Source organism: Rhea pennata, chromosome 7, assembly GCF_028389875.1.
Source record: "Rhea pennata isolate bPtePen1 chromosome 7, bPtePen1.pri, whole genome shotgun sequence".
Taxonomy (NCBI): domain Eukaryota; kingdom Metazoa; phylum Chordata; class Aves; order Rheiformes; family Rheidae; genus Rhea; species Rhea pennata.
The window spans coordinates 33,905,531-33,927,109 of record NC_084669.1 but is presented as its reverse complement, the minus strand read 5'-3'; the positions used below and the strand labels follow the sequence as shown (position 1 = coordinate 33,927,109).

Here is a 21,579-nt window from a genome sequence, read left to right as displayed (position 1 = left end):
TTTACAAATAAGTAACACCTCCAGAACAGCTTCCATGAAACAACAGCGGAGAGTTTAAGATGCCCATAGTTTCCACTATCCCCAGCCACTGCTGCGTGAGAACTTCCAAGCAATATTAGCAGCTGACTAGTCTCCTTCTCCTAACTGAAGGAAATATGCATAGAAATAGCTCTAATTATTCTCGGTTGTAATAGCTAGATGTTATGACACGTAATACATTTAAAAAGTAATGCTGAACCTGACGTTGTCCCTTTACAGTGGGAATGACCTTAAATTTACTTAACTACAACCCTAGGAATCACTGGTGTTTATCCTAGGAGCATTTCCTGGCTCATGAGTTGTTCAGGGTTGGTTGGTTTGTTGGGTTTTTTTTTTTTTTTTTTTTTTTTGCTAGTTCAGTACAGCTCTTATTGAAGCCTGTTCTGGAGATAAAAGTCCCCGAAGGACGAAGACAGAGCAGCCCTTCCCAGCCACGCTCCCCTCCAGCGTACCTGCTGGAGCAACCGTGTCCGGGACGGTCCTGCCAGCGGGCAGACGGAGACAGGAAACCCCACTCCCGCCTTCCAGAGGGCTCCCAGAAGATTTCTTATTGCCTTTATTCTCTCAGCCTGAGCCTATCCCCCCCCCCCGCCTTGCTAAAGGGTGGCCTTGGCTATTTACACAGGATGCCGGGTTTCTTTCAAACGTTCAGCGGAGCAGGAGTTTACCAGCGCTGCTCTTCCTCCACCAGTCAAAAGGAAATAAATACACTCTATCCTTTTACTGCCCCAGGCCTAAGAAGCGAGGCGGGATCACAGGGAGGTAAGAGCCTCTCCGGACGAGTCTGTGCCAGCGCCTGCAGCCCGGCCGCGGCGGCAAAGGCCGGGAGGGAAGAGCCACACGGCGGCGGCGGGCGGGCAGCGCCTCGGCGAGCCCGCGGGGGCGCCGGCCGCGCGCGGGGGGAGGGGCGGCGGCGCCAACGGTCGCAACGGCCCCAACGGTCGCGGCGGCGGCGGGCGCGCGGGCGGCGGCGCGCTCAAGGGCAGACGCGCGGCCCGGGGTAGGGCTCGCCGCCGCACCAGAAGTCGGCCGCCTGCGGCGTCTCGAGCAGCCAGACCTCCCGCGGCAGGGCGGGCGGCTCGGCGGCGGCCGGCGGCCCCTCCAGCAGGCGGTAGTAGTGGCAGTCCCGGCCGTGCTCGGGGTCGTAGGGCGGCGCCAGGATGTCGAGGAAGGCGGCGGGCCCGTCCACGGCGTCGATCTGGTGCAGGTTGTCGGTGTGCGGCGAGAGCAGGCAGGGCGGCGAGGCGGGCGTGTAGTGCTGCCGCGAGCGGAGCAGGGCGCGGTGGCAGGCGCCCGCGGCGGCGGCGGCGGCGGGGGGCGGCGGGGCGGCGGCGGCGGCGGGCAGCGTGTCCATGCAGGCGATGCGCAGCGTGCCGTAGAGCACCTTGAGCATGCCGTTCATGCCCGGGTGGTCGTGCAGCGGGATGCAGGCCCCGCTCCGCAGCAGGAACACGCCCATGCTAAAGCTCTCCGTCTCGCAGATGTGCATGTAGCTCACGGGCGGCACCGCGCCGGCCCGCGGGCACCCCGCCGCCGCCGCCACCGGCGCCGGCCCCCGCGGCGCCAGGTGCAGGTCCTCGGCGCGCACCTCGTCCAGCAGCTGCTGCAGCCGGTGCAGGTTCTCGCCGAAGGCCGGCCCCGCGGGGCTGCGGAAGGTGATGCGCGCCTGCCGCGCCACCCGCTGGATCAGGGAGGCCATGTTGTCCCGGGGCATGGCGGCGCCCGGCCGAGCGCTTCCCGCCGCCGCCCGGCCCCGGCCCCGGCCCCTGCCCCGGCGCGCCCGGCGCTCCCCGCCACCGCCCTCCTCCCGCGGCGCATGCGCGCCCGCCGCCCCGAGCACCACGGGACTCGTAGTCCCGCTGCCGCAGCCCAGCCCCCGCCGCCGCCGCCGCCGCCGCCGCCCCGCTCCTGCCCGGCGGCGCAGTGCGGCGCGGCGCGGCGCGGGGCCCGGCGGCTCGCGGCGCGGGGCCCGGCGGCTCGCGCCGGCGGGCGGCGGCGGCGGGCGGGCGGGCGGAAGACTACAGCTCCCAGCGGCGCCCGCGGCGGAGCGCGGCCGCGGGGGCCGGGCCGGGGGAGGCGGGAGGCACCGCCGCCATCTTAGCGGGCGGCGCGGCGGGGTCGCGCTCGGCCGGGGGCGGCGGGGCGGCGCGCCCCGCCCCGCCCCGCCCCGCCCCGGGAGCGCGCCCTGCCCTGCCATGGGCTGCCCTGCCATGGGCTGCCCGCCGCCCGCGGCAGGGCGATGGCAGAAGCTCCCTGGTTTGCGTCTTCCACCGGCCGGGGGGGGGGGGGGGGGGCTGGAGCTGTGAGGAAAAGGCGCAGGGACGGGTGTCCTGGTCCCGGGGCCTGGCTCGTAGCGCCATGTGCCCGCACAGCGGGCTGCAGAGACGATCTGGTTTTGAGCCCTAATTACTTGCTGTATGGGCTTTCCCCGCCCCTCTCACGGGAGCGTCTGCCGGTGGCGTGGTGTCCGGCCGCGAACTCCCGCCCGTGGGCCTCCCTGTCGCGCCCTCGGGGCTTGATCGCCTCCAAGTGCCCTAACCACGGAAGGGCAGCGAGCGAGCGAGCGCTTGGGTTTCCAAGCCGTGGCCCTTGGAGAATCCAGATGTGACAAAAAGGATGGATAATCTTTCGGCTTGGCTCCCGTGTAGTGGAGCAGGATGAGTCAGGCTGATTATCTCGGGCTGGCACACAGGTACAGCACGTATCCTGCTCGGGCCTTGGCTGTGATGTTGCACTTTGCTTGCGTGTCTGTGGTGACAGTCCTGTCACCTCCTTACCAATGCCTACGACTGCACACCGAATACTGTGCTGGGAAAAACATTGTAGAGAGCTGATTTTGAATATGCTGAATGATTTCTGAATGATTTTGAAATCAGAAGTTAACCTCTTAATGTTGAGATTTATTAAATAAAATTGGGCTCTGGCCACAGAGTTACATAGGCTCATATCACCCCTCACTTGCTGTTACTCAAGCAGGTGCTCAGCACCTAATACCGTTGTAGATGTGGGCCTAGCTGGCTATATGATTCTGAAAAAAGTTGAGTGATAATACTGCATGGACTAGGACTCTGGGAGTGCAGCTCAATAGCTTCAGTAGTTTAATTTAAAAACAAATAAACTAGTGTGTTTTCTTGATTAAAGGCAAACTTGAACCATAAAGATAAGAATTAGGTAAGATGTATGTGGCTTTACAGTGTTGTATATTATACATGAAATGGAAAAAGAGGTGTTGCAGGCTTGTGATGGTACAGCAAAGTATGAAACAAGGATACTGTATACAAAGATCACTGAGTTGAAACCCCCTTCCAAAGCTCCTTTTCCTCTTTTGTAAGTAAATTCCTTCCCCTTAAATAATTTTAGTGCACACAATGTAAGTTTAGGTCATTATTGCTTCCTTTTCATAAAGGATGATGTTCCTTCCAGTTGCTGCTTTCTGGCTTGGCCTTCTTCTTTGAAATGGGAGGTGACCTGAAGCATATCATCATGATACTCATGGCATTCCACCTGAAGGAACAAAGTACTGCAATCTTCAGCTGTTTCACGTTCAGACATGGAGGTTTCAAGTCCTTTCCCTACTCCAGGGCAATGTTTGGAGCACCGGCTGAAGATCAGGTGAGCGCACTCCATACCTGGCAGGGAGAGGTCTGCTTGACAGGATGCCATCAGTGAGGGGGCACACCTCTTTGTTTTGAGCTGAGAGATGGAGTCAGGCTTAATGGCCTGTGAGCCTTTCTGTATTGCAGTGAGCTGCCGAGGATGTTTCCAGCCACTCCATTGCTGCACTGACTGTCAAGTAGAGTTTTGTCAGAAGCCAAAGGATTTGGAAGGCTCCGTGTCCAGTCTCTTCTGCTTGGTCCTCTTCTGCAAGGTAAGTTTAGTTACAGAGGCATGAATTGGAATTGTTGGAATTGTTATCAGTATCAGTGATAATGGTAAATTATCTCATTATTACATAAGCTGTCCATTTGTATCCTCAGCAATTATATTTTATTCTTGCAAATGATTGCTAGAATGCTTACTCCTATACACACTGGTTCTTTTTATATGCAGCACAAAAATGAACTGTCTTGTGGAAATAGAAATGCTAGGGGGTGGTAGGCCATTGTAGGCTTGGAGTAACATAAAGTTGTAGAAAAGAGCAGCATGGAAAAACAGGATCCTGGGTTCTGATCTCTGGCTGATCTTGACTTGCAAGGTAATACTGGGTGAATTACTTGACCCTTTAGGGTAAACTCTGTAAACTATGAATCACACCTTCTGTGTGCAAGGATGTTTATTCTATTAAGATTTTAAAAGATCTTAAAAACTTCTTTATGTGAATATTCCACGTGTCATGTTACATGGGTGATAGGGTTTATATTTTCCATAACTGATCACCTTACAATCCTTAATGTTTTTAACTACGGTACTGATTTACATTTTTAACAGATATGTGCAAAGATATGTCCTTGGCACGTGTGATTCAGTTAAGCTCACATTTTTCAATGCAGTAATATAAGAAGCTACCTCAAAAGAAAACCAAGCTGTTCAGCCAGCTAAAATAATTAAATTGATTTTTTTAACTGAAAAAAAAACATATTTTTAGCTGCCCTCAACCATAGTTGGGCACTGGAAGAAAAAAAAAATAACACTGCAGTCAATTGACTAGGCTTGAGACTGATTTGCATTGGTGATGCAATGATCAAAGTTCAGCCTAGTGGTTTTATGATAAAACCAGTGTGAGTGAGGTCAGATTCAGGTTACAGCTTTGGTCTCCTCCTCTGTTTGTTTCAAACCCCCCCCCCCCCCAAAAAAAAATTATGCTGAGAACTGTTGCAGCTATTTTCTTTTTTTCCTTCCCTCCACTACTTCCATACTCCTTTCCTTCTTTATATATGAACTCTGCTTTAGAGTTTTTCCCTCTTTCAGCTTCTTGCTTCTCTAGTGCTGTTTTGTATTATAAATTTTCCCCAAGTTTGTGAAGTATTGCTTGCTTATTTTTACTTCTAGGAATTCCTTCCAGAATCATCTTAATTTAACTGCTGATGGTTTGAGAAGTTGGAATTACCTGTAATCATCAGGTAAACCAGCAGTCTTGAATGGGTGAAGATAACAACTGTATTGGCCTCACCAGTTAAAATCATTGGAAGCTGTTTATGGTTTAATTAACACTATGGCCTACTTACAAGGTAAGTTCTTAGCTGTAATTAAATGTTGTGTCATGATGCTGAAATATTTCAGTGTTGAACTTGGATAAACAATACAGTAATCATCCTCCAATATAAATGTCAACAACTGCAGATGTGTAGACAAAAAAATAAGCATCTATGTCAAAATAACATTTTTTTTTCACTGTTCCTGCCACCAGTTCTGCAAGGGTACCTGATTTTTTTTTATAGTTACCACCAATCAAGGAGATAGATATGAATGCTAGCCAAACATGATTCAGATGAGATGAGGACTAAAAAGAGAGGAGACAACATGTCTGTAATATTTGCTGTCTCTCCAGCAATGACTTACGTAAAAGAAAGTTGGTTATCAATTATTCATCAGAGAATTTATATATCAGTAGAAACACAGAGAAGTGCTAGATATAACTATACTGAAATCAAAAGGGGAATTAGGTTCATATACCAAACTTCAAACAGATCTATGTAGCATTAGGACTCCCACCCACCTTTACCACTTCTTTACTGACACACATCCTGTATTCCATTAACCACGTAATTCACCCCTTGTTGCACTCTTCATTTGTTGTAGCCTCTCAGTTAAATGTGCTATTTCTATATAAAGCACATCATTAATGAATTTTATTGACAGTTTGCTACTGAACAGCCTAGAGCAGGAGTTGGAGTGACTCAGAGCAGGAAAAGCTGTGCAGCATACTCTCCATGCATGAATTTGCAGAGATAATGAGCCTCATTCTGATCTGAGTTTAGCTCCACTAATTTCATGATTTCCACTGATACAAATCATATCTGTGCTGATGTCTCCGACTGTACCCAGATTAGACTGTGGTGATGAGTGCTGTGAGTTAGTCGTGGCCTTGTCCCTCCTGAACTCCCCGACTGTCTAGGACCAATACTGAGAGTGAGGAAGGAAACATACCCAGTGTGGACCTCCCTTCATGTACTACCTTTTTGGCATTTAGTTTGCAGAGAGAAATCTCTGGCCAGAGTTTTTGTGTGGTGTCGCTCTTACCCACAGCTGTGGAGCTGCAAAACCCACTGTTTGATACTTTCTCCAGTGATATGCATCTGTGACAGTGCCTAGTTAAAGAGAGTGAGAAACCCCCTAATGGTTCTGGAAAGAGTTATTAGTTGACATTTTAAAGTTTTTCATGCATCTTTTATGTTTTCTAAAGATAACCTGATCAAATAACTCGTGACATTTAAATCTCAAAGCATAAAAAAGTATTCAAGAATATTGTTGAATCGTCCACAATGCAGGTGCTCAGATTCAGGCAGGAAGTTATATATTTTTTTTTTATTATTATTTCTGAAATTAGAGAAACCCATAGCTCAATTTGAAAGTGTAATATTCTGAAAATTCCAAGTCTTCAGAGAGCTATATTATCACTCTTTTATTTTGAATATTATGCCAGTAACAAAAAAATAGCAACAGGAATGCATGAGCATACCATTTTGTGAAGAATGTAATTAGAAACAAATGGGAATAACCAATTAATTTAGTTAATCTTATAATTTGCAGAACACCATAATTTGAAATTCCACTTTTTTATTTCAATAGCAGAAAAGACGTTTAAAAAAAGTGAGATGCTTACTTGTGATCTCCTCTTTTCATATCTCTATCTCTAGTTGTATTAAAATTATCTGATACTTAGTTTACAAAAATGCATTCAAAAGAGGTAAAATGCGTAGAAGCCATTTATTGTAAACCGACTTTCATTGATACAAGTTCCTATTAATTTAAATGCTGATACTACCTGTTGGGAAAACTTGAATCTGTTTCCTGGAATAACTGGTGCAAAATAAGAGTCATACTTGGCTATAGCCTCAATATTTTGTTAACATGAGGAGTCTGTCTCCTATTTGGAAGATCCTGGTTTTGAGCTTAGGCCATGAGGCATGGGTGAGACACTAACGATGAGGTGGAGCATCCAAAATCCATCCTGTGAGCTGTGCCACACTGGGCCACTGCCCTAGGTGCTCCGCCAGGTACCGCTTGCGCTTGTTGCTGCCAGTGGCGTGCGATTGCACAGGCTCTGAGCAGGGCCCTCTCTGTTGTTTTCAAAACCAGGTCCCTGTAGGTCCACTGAATTCCTTTGCCGCCACCAGCTGCCAGATCCATAAACCGCCCTGGCCTCTATTACATCAGTGCCGACCTCCACTTCGTTTTTTCTTTTGGACTGTTACTTTTTGGAGAATCCCGAGGGTCTGTTTGATCACTGAGCGAGAGAATGGAGGATGGGAGACAGCTTGCAAGGTCATTTGTGCCTGGAAGCAGCTTTTTTGGCCTTCAGCCCTTCCCTCAACAGCTGACTTTCAAATGGCAAGAGAAGGTTTTGCTCATATGGCGCAGGGGAAAGGCCTGCTGAACACGCGAAGATCTCTCTGCAGAGTCCTCATCATCTGACAGTGATGAGGAAAGCTTTCCCTTTGCAAGGAGAGCTTTATGTTTCTCTCTCACTGCATGTCTGTTCCACACATTATCACTTACTTCAGTATAATGTTTGCTTTGCCTGCTTTAAGATATGTGCAGTACATAAGCACTTTTGTATTAATGTGGGGGGTGAGTCTGCTCCTGTTAGAGTGAAAGAGACTTTTAAGTAGATAATGTATTAACTCTGGGGTTGTGGAGAGGGTTGGTTGTGGGACTACCACTGCTTTTGCCACACAAAGTAGTGATCGTGTGGTAACTTTTGAGCAAGGATACCAGCAGGTCTAAAGTAATCCTATTTCTGTGGCTTAAGGGGTTACTGTTCTGCAGTTTGCATCACTGTTACTGGCATGGTGCTCACCCATAGTCTTCCCTTGCTGCCAAGTATGCTTTGCTATAGACCATCTTTAAGCTCAGCCTTTCTATTTTGCAATCACAAGCAAGGACTGGGTACAGTTGTCATTTAGGTGATAAGCAGGAACTTGTGAAACCACAGTAACTCGATTATCGTTTGTTATATGGGTGGACTCTTAGTGCATTATTTTTAAAAACATTTTCAGCAAGAGAGAGAACTTTGTTCATTTATCCCAGTAAAGATCTGTACTAGGTTCGCCAAGAGTACTAAGTTTAAAAAGAAAAAAGTCACTTTTGAGGAATAGCTGAGGAACATTTTTCCACTTTTAAATAAATCTTTTTTTGTGGAAAGGCTTAGTGTTTAGGAGAAGAAGAGGTTAGTTGTAAAATTTAGTGGGTAAGGTATTTAGTGGGACAGGCAAGTTTCTTTTGATGTTTTGAGTGTTTAGGTCAATTTGGCCAGTTTTCCTCCTTTGACCTTCAGGTAAAGGGACCATGCTAAATGGGTTAAAGCCTTGGGGAGGAAGGAGGGAAATATAAGGAAGTGTTTGAGCAAGGGAGAATTGGACTGTAGGAGGCAAAGGAAGGCCAGGACCCACAGGATCGTTATAACCACCCACACAGCAGCACTGATCTCTCTTTCAGTTGTGGTTACCAACCACTGATTGACTAATTCTAAGACAAAAATTATTAAAATTCACAAATGGCAATTAGAAAACGTTAGAAATTAGTTAGTGGATGGAAATGAAGAGGAAAAAGGGAAGCAGGAGATGCCAGGGTGAATGAAGTTAGAGAGATATTCCAGAGAAAAAGCATGTAATCTGAGGTGATAACTGAACGTGCACAGGATGACACAAAGAAGGAGCAGAGCAGTTTAGACCCGTAATGTGCATTTTAGGAAAGAATGACTGAAGGAGAACATACAAAGCCATGTGGAAAATCAGTTCTATATGTAGGCTAGGTTCTAAAATGTGGATTGAAATGATGATATAAAAATTTTAGTTGCTTTAAAAATTAAGAAAATAATTTGAATGGTGTGTTGGTCTGAGGACTTAAGTTAAAAGTCACAAGTTTGGAAATGACAAATACTTGCCACAAATATAAGCAGGAGCTTCATTGTGTGTGCTGTAGTACTCACCGTTTTTACGTTATAATAGTATACTCTCAAAAACGTGCCACTTCTGCACTGTGCTGCAGTACACATACATAGTATTTTCATATGGTAGAGGAAGAAACAAATATTGCCAGTGTATAAAGAGAAATTAGTTCAGAAGTTAAATATCTAGATTTACTTCTGCATTTCACAGCATGGTAGCAAATGCATGTCAGATTTTTGCTTAGAAGATTAGGATGTGTTCCAGCAGAACCTGATGCATAGACTCAACTTTTCCCTGAGAAATAGCTTCCACTTCCCCCCATAGCTAAGTATTTAATGCTTACAGGATCAGGGCCTAACAAGCTTCACGTCTTTCGTTCTGTTCTTTCTTTTTCCCCAGGAAAAGAAAACTCTGTCATGTCTCCATGTTAAAATGAGTGGAAATTGAACTTAGGGGGATTTAGCATGTGATTACTTTTTTTAGACAGGATTTTCTTCTTAGCTGAATTGGATTGTGTCTTTTTTCTCCCAAACCAGATGGTAAGTGATTCAGTACTTTTAGCAGTAGGAAAATGATTTGTTTTCTTTTCCCAGTAGTTGGTGTGAATGTACTTTCCTCTATCTATTTACATATTATGTAAACATATTTTACCAGCATTTATGTATCAGAGTTTACAGTCCTAATCCTGCAAAGAGGCCTGCATGGGCAAGGCCTTGTACGAGGAGCTGACTTTGGTTATAGAGAGCTGTTCCTGTGCAAGTCATGGCAGTGCTGTAACTGTATTTGTATTTTTATATATGCTGTAAAATTTATGACACTGGAAGGGATGCAGACAGGACTGTAAGCCTACAAAATGGCTGAGTAAGTTTGTGCACGCTACTTTTTTCATCTAACAAATTCTCTGGGAATGCTGTTGATCTCTGTAGTTGTCTCCCCATTGTGGGGTGTAGTTTTGGAAACTTCTGAGTTGCAGCTAAAAGCTTTAGCCTTATTAGAGAGTATTAGAGCGAATTCTTCCAGGTGTGAAGGAGGGCAGCATTCATGTGACCTTTTGGACTTAACTTCGATGGGTGTTATTTTAGGGGAGTCAGAGAATCTCTTCTAGCCTGCTGCTCCTGTGTGTGTAGAAAAAAAAAAAAAAAAACTCACCTCTGAGAACGGGAGCCCCATAACTGTGGAAAATACTTAGGGCTGTATTAAGAATCTTCTTTTACATGTGTACCTGACTTTTCAAGGTTGACTACATAATTTTGTGTATGTGTATATACAGTGTTAAAACTGAATGCAAAATGAGTGCTGTTTCTTATTTTATGCTGAATATAAACATACATATATAAACTGTATTTACGCCATGTGTGCACGTGAGGCCATGTGGAAAGGTCTGAAGCCGATGGCATACTACATAATAGTATGTAGTAGGATGTAATAGTGTCCAATCACTGGTTCCTTATACAAGAAGGTACAAGGAAGATTGCCCAAGCAGCCCTATAGCTGTCATTTCCAAATATGTAAGATCTCTTTTGTAAGTTTGATGCGCTTTTACCATAGTATTTGCCTTAGAATTACAATTTTGAATGCACAGAGTCATGCAGCTGCTTTGCTGAGATGATAATATTCCACTTTAAAAAAACAGTGACTAATTCCTCTGTTGGTGACTCTGGCTATATGCAGTTGGAATGTGATTATTTGAAGCCCTTCTCAGTTCACACCTCATCTACCATCACTTTGGTTGAGTCACGTGAAGTTCACATGCAGAAGACCTGCCTCCCCAGCTTGTTTTCTAGCTTTACCAGAGAGTTAAAACCTAGTTTTTAATGATTTCCACTAGAAAAAAAAATCTGACAATCTTCCACTTGGATGAATTGTTGTGGTGGTGGTGGGGGGAAGGCATACATGAATTTGCATCACAAAGTACTGTCAAGTTTTCTCCCCAGTGAAATTATCATTGAGTGGAAGGTTGGCAGAAGAGGGCCCTTAAAGCCAGAACTACTTTTCTGACATAGATTAGTAGTCAAGTTGGGGTGATTTCCTGTGCCTTTTACTTGTATAGTAAATTACTATTTCCTTTATGCAAGGGGAAGTTTTGGGAGAGTTTGTTTCTCTGGCTATATGGACATTGATGTTACTGTGCAAGATGGTAGAAAACTGCATCTGCAGAAGGATGCGTAGTCGTGCTGAATGCTGCTGCGTGAGCTGTCAGGTGGGTCCCATGTGAGGTCAGACTGTATGCTGGGAGCAATGTGAACTTGTTTGGCCAGCAGTGTCTGGGGTTATACACTGAGCTCTGCAGGCTGTACCTCTTGACATACTTCATCATGGTCATGAACAGCCATGGTTTTTATAACTGGGAATTGTTTTGTTATGGTACCAGAAGGAAATAAAGGTACTAAGTAATGAGTATGCGCACCTGAACACAGTGTCTATAAATGAGCAGAGCAATAAATGCCCAAATATTATGGGCACATGGGGACAAAAATAGTAAGATTTCTGTGCTCTCAGGCTGTTGCTCTGCATGCTCTTGCCCTTGTTGTAATTGCTCTCTTACTGGCAGCAGAATGCTTGCTTTCTAGGCAGAGAGTTCTGGTGTCCCTCAGTGCCTAATTGCTTGTCCTTCTGTGACCAGGGGTTGGGCAGGGAGTGACACCATGCCTGGCAGCATGACAGTGACTATGAAGTGCATAGTAAATAGAAAGAGTCCAGGCGAAGTTAAACTTGGTGAGCTCGTCAGTCAAGATGACTGAGGAAAGTTTTTGCCTTCAGTACTGAAGGCTCTGAAGAAGCAGAATTGGAGACCAGTTTTGTTACCTCCTGTGAGCCCCAGTGAGTAAATATCTTGGAGAAAACTTGGCTCAAAACTTTGAGAAATAAGTAATTGCTGGAAGCTCTAGGTTACTTATGACATAAGCATATATTTATAAGCACTGAAAGTACTGAAGAGAGAGATTTCTGGTTTTAGTTAATACTAGGGCACATTTTGTACAGTTTGTTTGCTTGATTAGTTCATTTTATTGTGTGTAAATATACTGTAGAAACAATTTTGTCTTTTCTTCAGTTACTCAGCTGGAGTGCTTCTTGTAAATCAAATGAGTTAAGGGGGTAAGTAGCCCGCCCTGGTCTGTGTATGAAACAAGATCCATTTAAAACAAAGGCCTTGGAGGGATACGGTAGAACTCCACTGTCCGCAGGGCGTATAAGAAGAGCAAGCGGAGTAGGCAGCCTGTACAGCAGGAAGGAACCCCTCCAATCCACCTATGTTATAGACAGAATGAGTGACAGGTGATGCTACTTACCTCCGTGAAAAAGTAACATCACCAAATTCTGCGCTTCCGTATATGTTACAAAAACCCAGTAACTCCACTGATGTTAGAGGAAATTATGTGGTTTTGCACTAGTACAATTGAGAGTAGAATCTGGTCAAGTGATAATAGCTCCGTGTATCTGGGCTTGAAATAAAGTAGCTGTGTATGCAAATGATTGTGTGTGTTGGACTTTTAAGTGATTTATAAAAGACATTCAATATTTAGTTTTCAGACTGTTTGGCACAGATCTTCTGGTTTGGTGGGGCTGTGCTTGATTTATTACAGAGAGAGCAAGCAAAGGTATGTTAAGCTCTGGAATCTGGGGGGCCAATCCCTAATGTAACTCAAGGCAGAGTCAACTCATTGTCTGCTTTGTAATTAGATTTTTGTTTTGTATACAAAGCCAGTTGATGCATTATCTTTAATTTCCGTTATCTCATCTCAATCTTTACATGTGAATCTCTGAGCTATTTTACTTCAAGGGGATGGCTTATGACTGGAATGGGAAAAAAAAGGAGTTGATGAAAAGAAATTGGTTGTTTATGGTAAAAAGATGCTTTAAAGTAACTAAAATGATAAAATTGGTTAGAATTTATGCAGAATCTGAAAACTTCGTGAGAAGCACAACTAATTGAAAATTACTCTTCTTCTGTTCTACTCTATGCCCTGTATTTGTTAAAATATTTTGATTCATGTCTTGGAACAAAAGCAATTTAACTGCTAGGATATAAAGAGACTGTTGCAACCAACAACAGCTTAATGCATTGTCATTCCTCAACTGAGCTTCAGAAACCTGTAGGAACTCTCCTCTCATGCCCTGTAGTGAAATGATGCCTGTTAACTTAAGCCATCTTTATCTTCTAAAGTTCTCAAGCTGTGGTAACCTGACCACAAGTTACCAGCTGTCCTTATGCTTAGAAATATGGTCATCATATTCAAACTCCTGACAGCAGAGAACGTATTTGCTGAGGCCAACATTTTAAAATGCTTTCACCTTTCAAAGACCCTCCAGAATCAGACGAGAGTAAATTTTGCTTATACTAGCTTGTTCCTCCATTGTTCCTCCATTGTTCCTCCATTCTTTTTTTCCTATGTAAAACTGACATTTAGTACAAATATGGATGGTGCAGAGGGATATAGAATTTTGTTGAGACATAAATGTGAGCCCAGAGCTGATGGGATGTGTTTGAAAATACTTCCTGGCAGAAGTTGTACTGATTGAGAATAAGAAATCCAGTTGACATCATTGGAAGATGCACACATAAAGTGAAAGCACTGTGTGGCCTTTACACTTTGTTCCTGTGGTACATGGGGTTTTATACTACATTGAAGAACTTAACCATTCACTTTTCTGGGTAATTGAGATAAAATAGGTATCTGTCTGCTCAGTCTGGGACAGACTTTAAGGAAGTGCTACATATACACAATAAGGAGACTATTTGAATAGAAATACTGTAATAGGGGTGTGATTAATGGATGATACTTCACAATTTTTAAAGACATGAGTACAACAGTTGCTGCTTATCTAGAACACAGAAATATAGGTCATAGTATTAGATCATAGAAATAACTTGGATGAGGAAGTATGTTCATCAAAGTGAAATGTTCTCTAAAATATTTGCTGAAATGTTACTTACGTTAACTCCAGATGCAATCTTTTTTTTCTAAACCAAATTGAAAATCATATTTCATTCTTATTTAAGTATATATCAAATAACTCTGAAAATTGATGGAGTTACATTTATGTTAAATAAGTGTCATTAGTGGAAATTTAGGTCTAGTGCTTTTTTGTGTTTGGCTGAAGGAAGGGACATTTCCGTTAAGAATATATTCTTTCTTGTGCCCTACCACACAGAAAAATCACACAATCAAGTTCCCCGTTTGAGTTTGTGCAGAGAACCATGTCTGCTGTCTCCTCCCTGTGACCGACCGCTCTGTCCTTTTAGCTGTAGGCTCTTTGGAGCAGGAGTTGTCTGTCACTGCCCATGTCTGTCTGCACTGCTGTAATACAGGAAGCCAGCTCTCATTTCAGTCTTTCTTTTGGATGTGACTTTGAGAGTTGAGTTGGAAGGCTAGTGGGTGGCTTGCGTACTTTTCTAGGTGAAACCTATAAAGTGAGTGGATTACATGAGAAGTTCTGCTTCACTGTCTGGCACCAAATACAACTGAAATCCCTGAGCTGCTCAGTTCTAAGTCCAGTCTCTGTGCATCTACAGCACCTGTCTCCAGGGACCTGAGGTTACTACATTTGAAAATCCAAGTTGCATTAAATGGCCAGTCCCTGCAGGAGTCTAGGAGCAAGAGCAGAGTAAATATTTACAAGCTGATTGCATTTTCCATGAAACTGGACTTATACTTCCCTGCAAAGTGACTTCTCCAGTGCTACTTAGAAGTACCTGTTGCTGTTTCTAAAGCCTTGATTTGACAGTAGCTTCTGGTGCTTTTGTAGGCCAGTGGATCTGCATATAAGCAAGCTCACCAGTTTTCCTGCAGAGAGTTAAGGGAGTTTTGCAGGAAACGAGTGGTACAAAATTCATCACTCTCTTCTCTGGAAGTTTTCTAGAACCCTTATCTCTGGGACAGCTGAGCAGAAGGTTAGGAAGGAAAGTGGGGCTCTTTCTATGGCATTTCAAATGCTTGGGCAGTTAATGAGATACTATAAGCATTAGGTTTCTGAGAGGAGGGGTATGGGTGAAGGAGAAGCAGCCCTAACAGGTGAACTAGTGGGATAGTGCTTTGACATCCTGACACACAGGACAAGCTGAGGAGAAGGAATAAGAAGATCTGCATAAAGAAAATCACGGTCAGTCTGAGCAATGTCAGCTTGTCATCAACAGTTCAGTAGCTATGTAGCTGCAAGCCCACTGTTGCCTGCTTTGCAAGGAGCTGATCATTAATCACAAGACATGATTGAGGTGCTGGCAAGCTGATACCTCCCAGAATAACTGCAGAGAGTATGATGGTGCTCTGTATGACATACAGTTTTAAGAACTGAAGAGTTATCTAGCATGTCACCCCTGAAGATAACGTGGCATACATACTGAAACCTAATACTCCCTCCCTTTCTGCCTCCTTTCACATGCCTTCAACTTTTTGATGTGATCTGCAGTGTGAAAACCAGTGTAATACTTGGCCCCTAAGAACTTTGGGGTTTCCTAGGCCAGCTGGATGTGGAGCAGACTGTGCCTTTTGACCTAAGAAGCCTTGGGAGCACCTGGGAATAGGGTAAGCACGGTAGGTAGAGCAAAGGAGTGGAGCAGAGATACTGTTAAAAGTGTAGGAATCCCCGACAAGATTGAGAGCCCATTTTGGGTTGAGGAGGCAATGTTGTGAGTCAGATGGTGGAGGCCAGTTAGGAAAAAGAATGTGAAGGCAAACTCGCTATAGGGTCGCTAAGCAGGGAGCAAGAGGCTTGTTTGTGGCTAGAGTGATGGATCAGCTTGGGAAGGTAGAGAAGAATCTGGTTGGGATGGGGCAACTGTAAGATGTATCCAGAGTTTGCGATATGTCCTTGACCAGATTGGAAATATTTTGGTGTTCTTCAGCAGTGCTTACATGCATTGGAGTGTATGCGCTCATGCTGTCAATCACCACGCTGGGCAACGAACTCACTACCCAGAGCACTGACAATTTGCCCTCTCGCATTTGTTATACACACCTGCAGATTTAATATTTTTCTTTTGGAGAACACACCACTTTCCTGTCTTGTGAAACAAAGTTTCTCTTCTGCCATTCTCATGTGATGATATCACTTCCTAGTGAGAGACTGGTGAATCATTTTGTTGGTGTTCATGAATCACTTCTTTGCTACCAGTTTCTGCACTGGTCTTAATACAATTTCCAAAAGCAAAAATTATCATTTCAGAGGTCACTTAGTTTTTGTTAAAGAGGCAATGTCATTACATTACTTACTGAACCCCAGCACTCAAGAGTGCTGCAGAAGGGTTCTCCCAAATCAATTTGTGTAGTTATTATTGCCACGTATTTAGTCAATTCTTCTCTTGCTGGAGAGTTTGCTCGCAGCAGGGTGGACTTACATGCTTGTCTTAGCGGCTGCAGTTGGAAAGTCTAATAGCTTAGTTTAAATTCACCTTCCCTGGCAGTTAAAATTACTGGAGTTTTCACCAAAGTGCCTGAATCCTAGGTACTTACTCAGTTTTATCACACTGCTGTGGGCCTGATCACCTCTTGCAAGGGAGGAGAAACATTCTGAACTGCCATGGCTAGGTGTGCAAGGGCTCTTCTGTTAGACACTTAGCTGAAAGCCTCTTGTGTTTTATTGCCCACTTGGACATCAATAGTGGAGTAAAGTAGGCAGGAAGCTTGAGTAAGTAGATCTCAGAGTTTCTTACCTAAGGAAAGAACAAATAGCAGGTTGTATAATTGTATAAAGATAAGGTAAAAGGTCTTTGGCATATTTCATCTTATCCATTGGCACAGGGCTTTTCCATGGAGAAAATGGAGTGGTCCATGGTGTGAGTATAATCTGTGTAGTAAAGGCACTGTGGTTTAGTCTTGGCAAAGCCTGTGGCTACTTTAAGTAGTCCTTGTGACACCATTAACTTTGAGCAACCACAAGGTCAGTAAATTATAAAAGAAGCTTAGAGGTGCCTTTGCCCGTTGCCTTGCTCAATGGACCAAGCATGTCTCAGTTGCAGACAAAGATCCAGCCCATTTCTCTGGTCAAGCAGAGCGCATGCTCCAGCAACGCCAGTGCTTCCTTTGGGGGTATTTTCCTATTGTTCTGTGTCCTGACCATCATGTCTTACCACTTCTCTGTAAGATGTTATGCATTGTCAGTTGATATTTGTAACATTTGACGGTAGAATTTTAAAATTAAAATTCTTCCGAGGAGGTCAGCGTGCCGTGTGAGACGTGGCCTGTGTGTGGGCAGTATCTGACAGATTCCTGTCACTGTTACCCAACAGGCTTGTCAGAAATGACAGCACCTGCCTGTGGACTGCAGTCACGCAGTGTAACCAGCCAAAATGGGAAGCGTTAACAGTATTGTTTGCCATGTGTGTTCATATTCATAATGCCTCCCCACAAGGATAGGCATAGTATAAATGTCTGAATGGATAGTTGCATATGTTAGGATAGTGATACCAGATACCATTCAATTCTGAGCAACCTACATGTAAATATTGTAATATAAAAGCAGCATAGAAGATTGCTTAAACGTTTTGCAATTATCAGTGACTTTTCAATGCATAGGCAGCCAAGGAGGTAACCTGTCTAAAATGTTTCTCATTCCAGAATTATTGCCAAGGACCAGATCTTTCTAAATACATTGCTAGGAGGCTCTGTTCTCACATTTGTGATATGCGCCCACATGCTGGAGATTTTTCTGTTTCATTTTTCATTTGTGATGGATATAATCACTTAAAATCTGTAAGGCTATTGGCTTTTTCTGACCATGTTGAGGACATCAGTGCATTTCATGTGTGTTATTAACACTCCTTTGTAGAATGCTGTTTTGTGTCCAATAGTGATTCTCGAAATAGCTGTTCCTTCATCCCTCCCCCCCGCCCCAAGCTTGTCTGCAGTCCAAGCCACTTAATTTTCCATGTGGTCCAGTGTCAGCTTTCCAATCTAAATTATCTGCCCTTGCCACCCACAGCCTGATTTTTCTTACTCTGTTCAGTGGAGCTACCCACCATTGAGATTAACAAATTAAGCTGGTGTTCACAGAATACCTGTGAGAATTTTTTATGCTTCATGATTTGCACTTATTTTGTAAGTTTTGTAAGGTCGCTTGGTTCCCTCCTGCCCTGGTTACAAATACATGACCTTGGAAATCAGTTGATTGGAACATTACTTTTATTCATTTGCAGTCCCCAGAGGATTCTAATTGCAATGTTGCCTTGTGACTGCACTGAATTAAGAAACAGAGCTGAGCTGAAATTCCCAGACCTAAGGATATCGTGGCTACTAGTAACCTCGATGGGGATTTTTTTTGCATTTTTTTTAAACCATAACTAAGTCTTTTTGCATTGTATGTGGTCAGTGTTTCTGAAAGAACGGGCTATTTCTTAGGTACCTATTGAAATTAAATAAAATAATGCGCTCTTCTCCCCCTTATGTACATACCTTCTCCCTCTATAAGTTTAGTGTCATGAACTGATCATCTCTTTCCATTGTTATGGGAAGCTGTTTAAATAATGTACCGTTTTGTAGACAAAAGAAGAAAAAAACCAATGGGCTTGTACTCTGCTTTTAGGAACTTTCAGTCTAAGTATGGCAAAATTAGCAAATGCAAAATGTAGGACAACAGCTAAGGAGAAAAGGGGAGCAAAGCTACTGATGCTAAATACAGGCAGGATGGATGAGATTGTTCAAAGGCAGGAGGCAGGGTTTGGAGCAGAGGAGGGAAAAGACTTGGCAAGAAAGACCCAATGATATGGGTCAGTTTGCTCCCATTGATTTGAGTGTTATCCCAGATTGATTTGAGATGTGGCATCCAGAGCCCTCTCAGGGAGAAAGACCATAGCCCAGAGGGCAGCATGGGCTAAAGCTCAGAGCCTGGAGATGGGACTGGAGACATGCAAGAATGGCAGACAAAAGGAACAAGAAAAGCAGAGGGAACAAGAGGGTGAGTAGGGGAGGGAGAAAAGCAGAGATGTTAGTGGAATATGGGATATGACCATGGGATATGATCTTGTAAATGCAGACTGGGGTCCTCAGCATAGTCAAGGGGAGTTTTCCCACAGATATCAGTGGTCTTGAGACCAGTCCAAGAGCTTTAATTTGACATGAAAGTAGAGAGAATTATAGCAACTCTGCCGTGAGTTCGGCCTCTGTTTGGAATTTCAAGCTTTGTTTTGCCCCTGGAGTCCTCGATCATTCACAATCATTAGACCAACAGTGAGCAATGTAGTTTTTTATTGAGAGTTACTATTCCTAGGCAGCTGCACAGACTACATGAAGTTTTAGTAAGGCATTCTCCAGAGCTGAGGTTAATTGATTGTTCTAACAGCTATTCATCCCTCCTCCTAACAGATACATACTTTCCAAACCTCTCAAGAATGGCCACACAAAGTGTATTTCAGTGGCTTTTAGGAAACCAACATTGAATTTGCCATAGGCATGACAAGGTGTTGGGTTTTTTTTTGTTTTTTTTTTTTTTTTCTCCAGCCAAGCACTGGGACCATTTGTAGAGAGCTCTATTTGTTAAGATGTGGGTTGACTGAAGGGCAGACAGGCTATTCTGGTACTTGCATGTGTGCAGGAGAGGGTGGGAGTGTACCTATGCTACTTGGAGTAATACTGGTGCGTGTTGAAACGGTGGTAAAAAAAAAAAAAAAAAAAAAAGAACACTGATAGAAGACATAAGTATGATGCTTTAGAAAAGTTAATTCATTGATACTAAAAAAAAACCCAAACCCTAGTAATGAGCTTTAGTGTTTATTTCTTCCTTCTAGATACTCTAGCAATTAAAGATTCCTCTACAATGTACAGTTAATCTAGAATAGGTTACAGCATTTATTTGAGGCTAATGAACTCTTCCTGATTGATTTTACGATGTTAATCTGGAGGAAGAGTGCCTTGCTTCAAGTTAGTTCAACCCTCATTTTGCTATTGTTACTGGTCAAGTTAATTGCTTTTTCTGTCAGAGATCATCCCCCTCCACCTCCACCTGCAGATCTGATTTTATTTACTTGTTTTCATTTCTAGAAAGGTGATGATATGTAACAGAGTGAAGGAAGGAACTTTGGCAATTTGTCAGCATGGCGAATCAAAATTGGATTTTCAGCACATCAAGTTTCTGTAAAAGTTTAGTGATGAGCATGAACCTGTAGAATGTATCTGAAATTTCATACGTATTTTAAGGTTTGCCCTTGTTCCACATGTGTCTTTTCTTGTCTCTTCCCAGTCATCTCTTCCAAAATGTCAAAGGAACCAGGGCTGAGCGTTTCTCCTGCTCCCACCTGTGCTTTGGGATGAGAAAGAATAACATTAACACAGAGAGACCACGACTTCCTCTTGGATGCATCTGGACCAGTTTATTAGGCAATCCACTCAGCTTGTGATTGGTCTACAAACAGCTGATGATGAGCAGTGCCAAGATGTGGTACTGGACTGCTGATCAGTTTTCTGTCTTTCAGAAGACTTGAAAAATTAGATTTGTGAAACATCACTCACATAAGCCACAGCTTCACCATGAGGACATTAGGCAGCCAAGACTGTACAAAGTATCTTCACCAGCAATCTTTCACTCTCTGACAAATGTTTTCTTCTTGAAGGTAACTGTGGGTGGTCTTCCTTTGTCTGATTTCTGTAAATTCGGACATCACTTTCTAGTTACGCAGCTGATGCTCGTGTTTATATGAATGGCTATTTAAAAAAGGAAAGATCAGATGTTTGTTGTTTCACTTCAACATAAATCAAACTTTGTATTCACACAGCAATTCTAGTCTAGCCCCAGGAATAGCTTTAGTATTGCTAAGTGTCTGGAGAATATTGACTACAGAGACATGATTTTAAGCAGGCTATAATAGTTTCTACAGCTGTTAACAGTTCATAGAAGAAAGACAGTATTATTCATTGGTGTTTAAAATGCGCATGACTTGCATTGCACAGAAGTCAGATTGGGAGAATGTCAGAATTTTTTTCTGAAATTCTGCCAGGAAAGTCTTCAATAACTAGAGAAATTCTTTTCACTGGTGAAATCAACATGCAGCACATTGTGTTATTATAATTGCTTATAGCTCACCATGAAAGTTGTCTTTGTATGTGTGGATGTACGACTTGTACTGTTTTGTTTTTATTTATTCTGCATTCTTTATTATAATGTTCTTTCCTTTTTTCCAGACCAGAAAGATTGTTATTGAGCTTTTCACAAAGCTGAAATAATGCTGTGTGTTAAAAAAATGTTAACAATTTGAAGAAGTTATAAAAATTTATAAGTTGGCTGAATACTTTGGAAATTTCTGCATATTTTAATATAAATAGGTAATGCAAATGTTTGTTCTTTGCATTTAGAGGTGAGTCTCTGTTTTCTAAAGGTCTTCTATGTAAATTTGATTCTTACAATTACATTAGAACAAAACCATTATTTTTTTAGATTGTATAATAGGAAAAAATGTGTTTGCAAAAGACACAGGGCATACACGGTTAACTGTGAATGCCGTATAGTCGTGAAATTAACATAAATATACATGTTATGATATAATATCAGTTGTCTGAATGAC

The 21,579-nt window shown here is 43.5% G+C and overlaps 1 protein-coding gene and 1 long non-coding RNA gene across 2 annotated transcripts; one reads left to right on the top strand and one right to left on the bottom strand.

Annotated features, from left to right (window-relative positions):
- Positions 1-1,015: 1,015 nt before the first annotated feature.
- ADO (2-aminoethanethiol dioxygenase) lies at positions 1,016-1,806 on the bottom strand. Its single transcript, XM_062580537.1, has one exon. The coding sequence runs from the start codon at positions 1,751-1,753 to the stop codon at positions 1,016-1,018; it is 738 nt and encodes a 245-aa protein (XP_062436521.1). The 5' UTR covers positions 1,754-1,806.
- Positions 1,807-2,350: 544 nt separating this feature from the next.
- Positions 2,351-21,560, top strand: LOC134142954 (uncharacterized). Its single transcript, XR_009958987.1, has 5 exons — positions 2,351-2,731; positions 3,463-3,651; positions 3,783-3,907; positions 5,029-5,207; positions 20,262-21,560. It is a non-coding gene; the product is annotated as an uncharacterized LOC134142954 (long non-coding RNA).
- The last annotated feature ends 19 nt before the right edge of the window (positions 21,561-21,579 follow it).

Bases quoted from the DNA above. Each gene is read 5' to 3' on its own strand.
- ADO (XM_062580537.1), bottom strand. From the start codon at position 1,753: ATGCCCCGGGACAACATGGCCTCCCTGATCCAGCGGGTGGCGCGGCAG.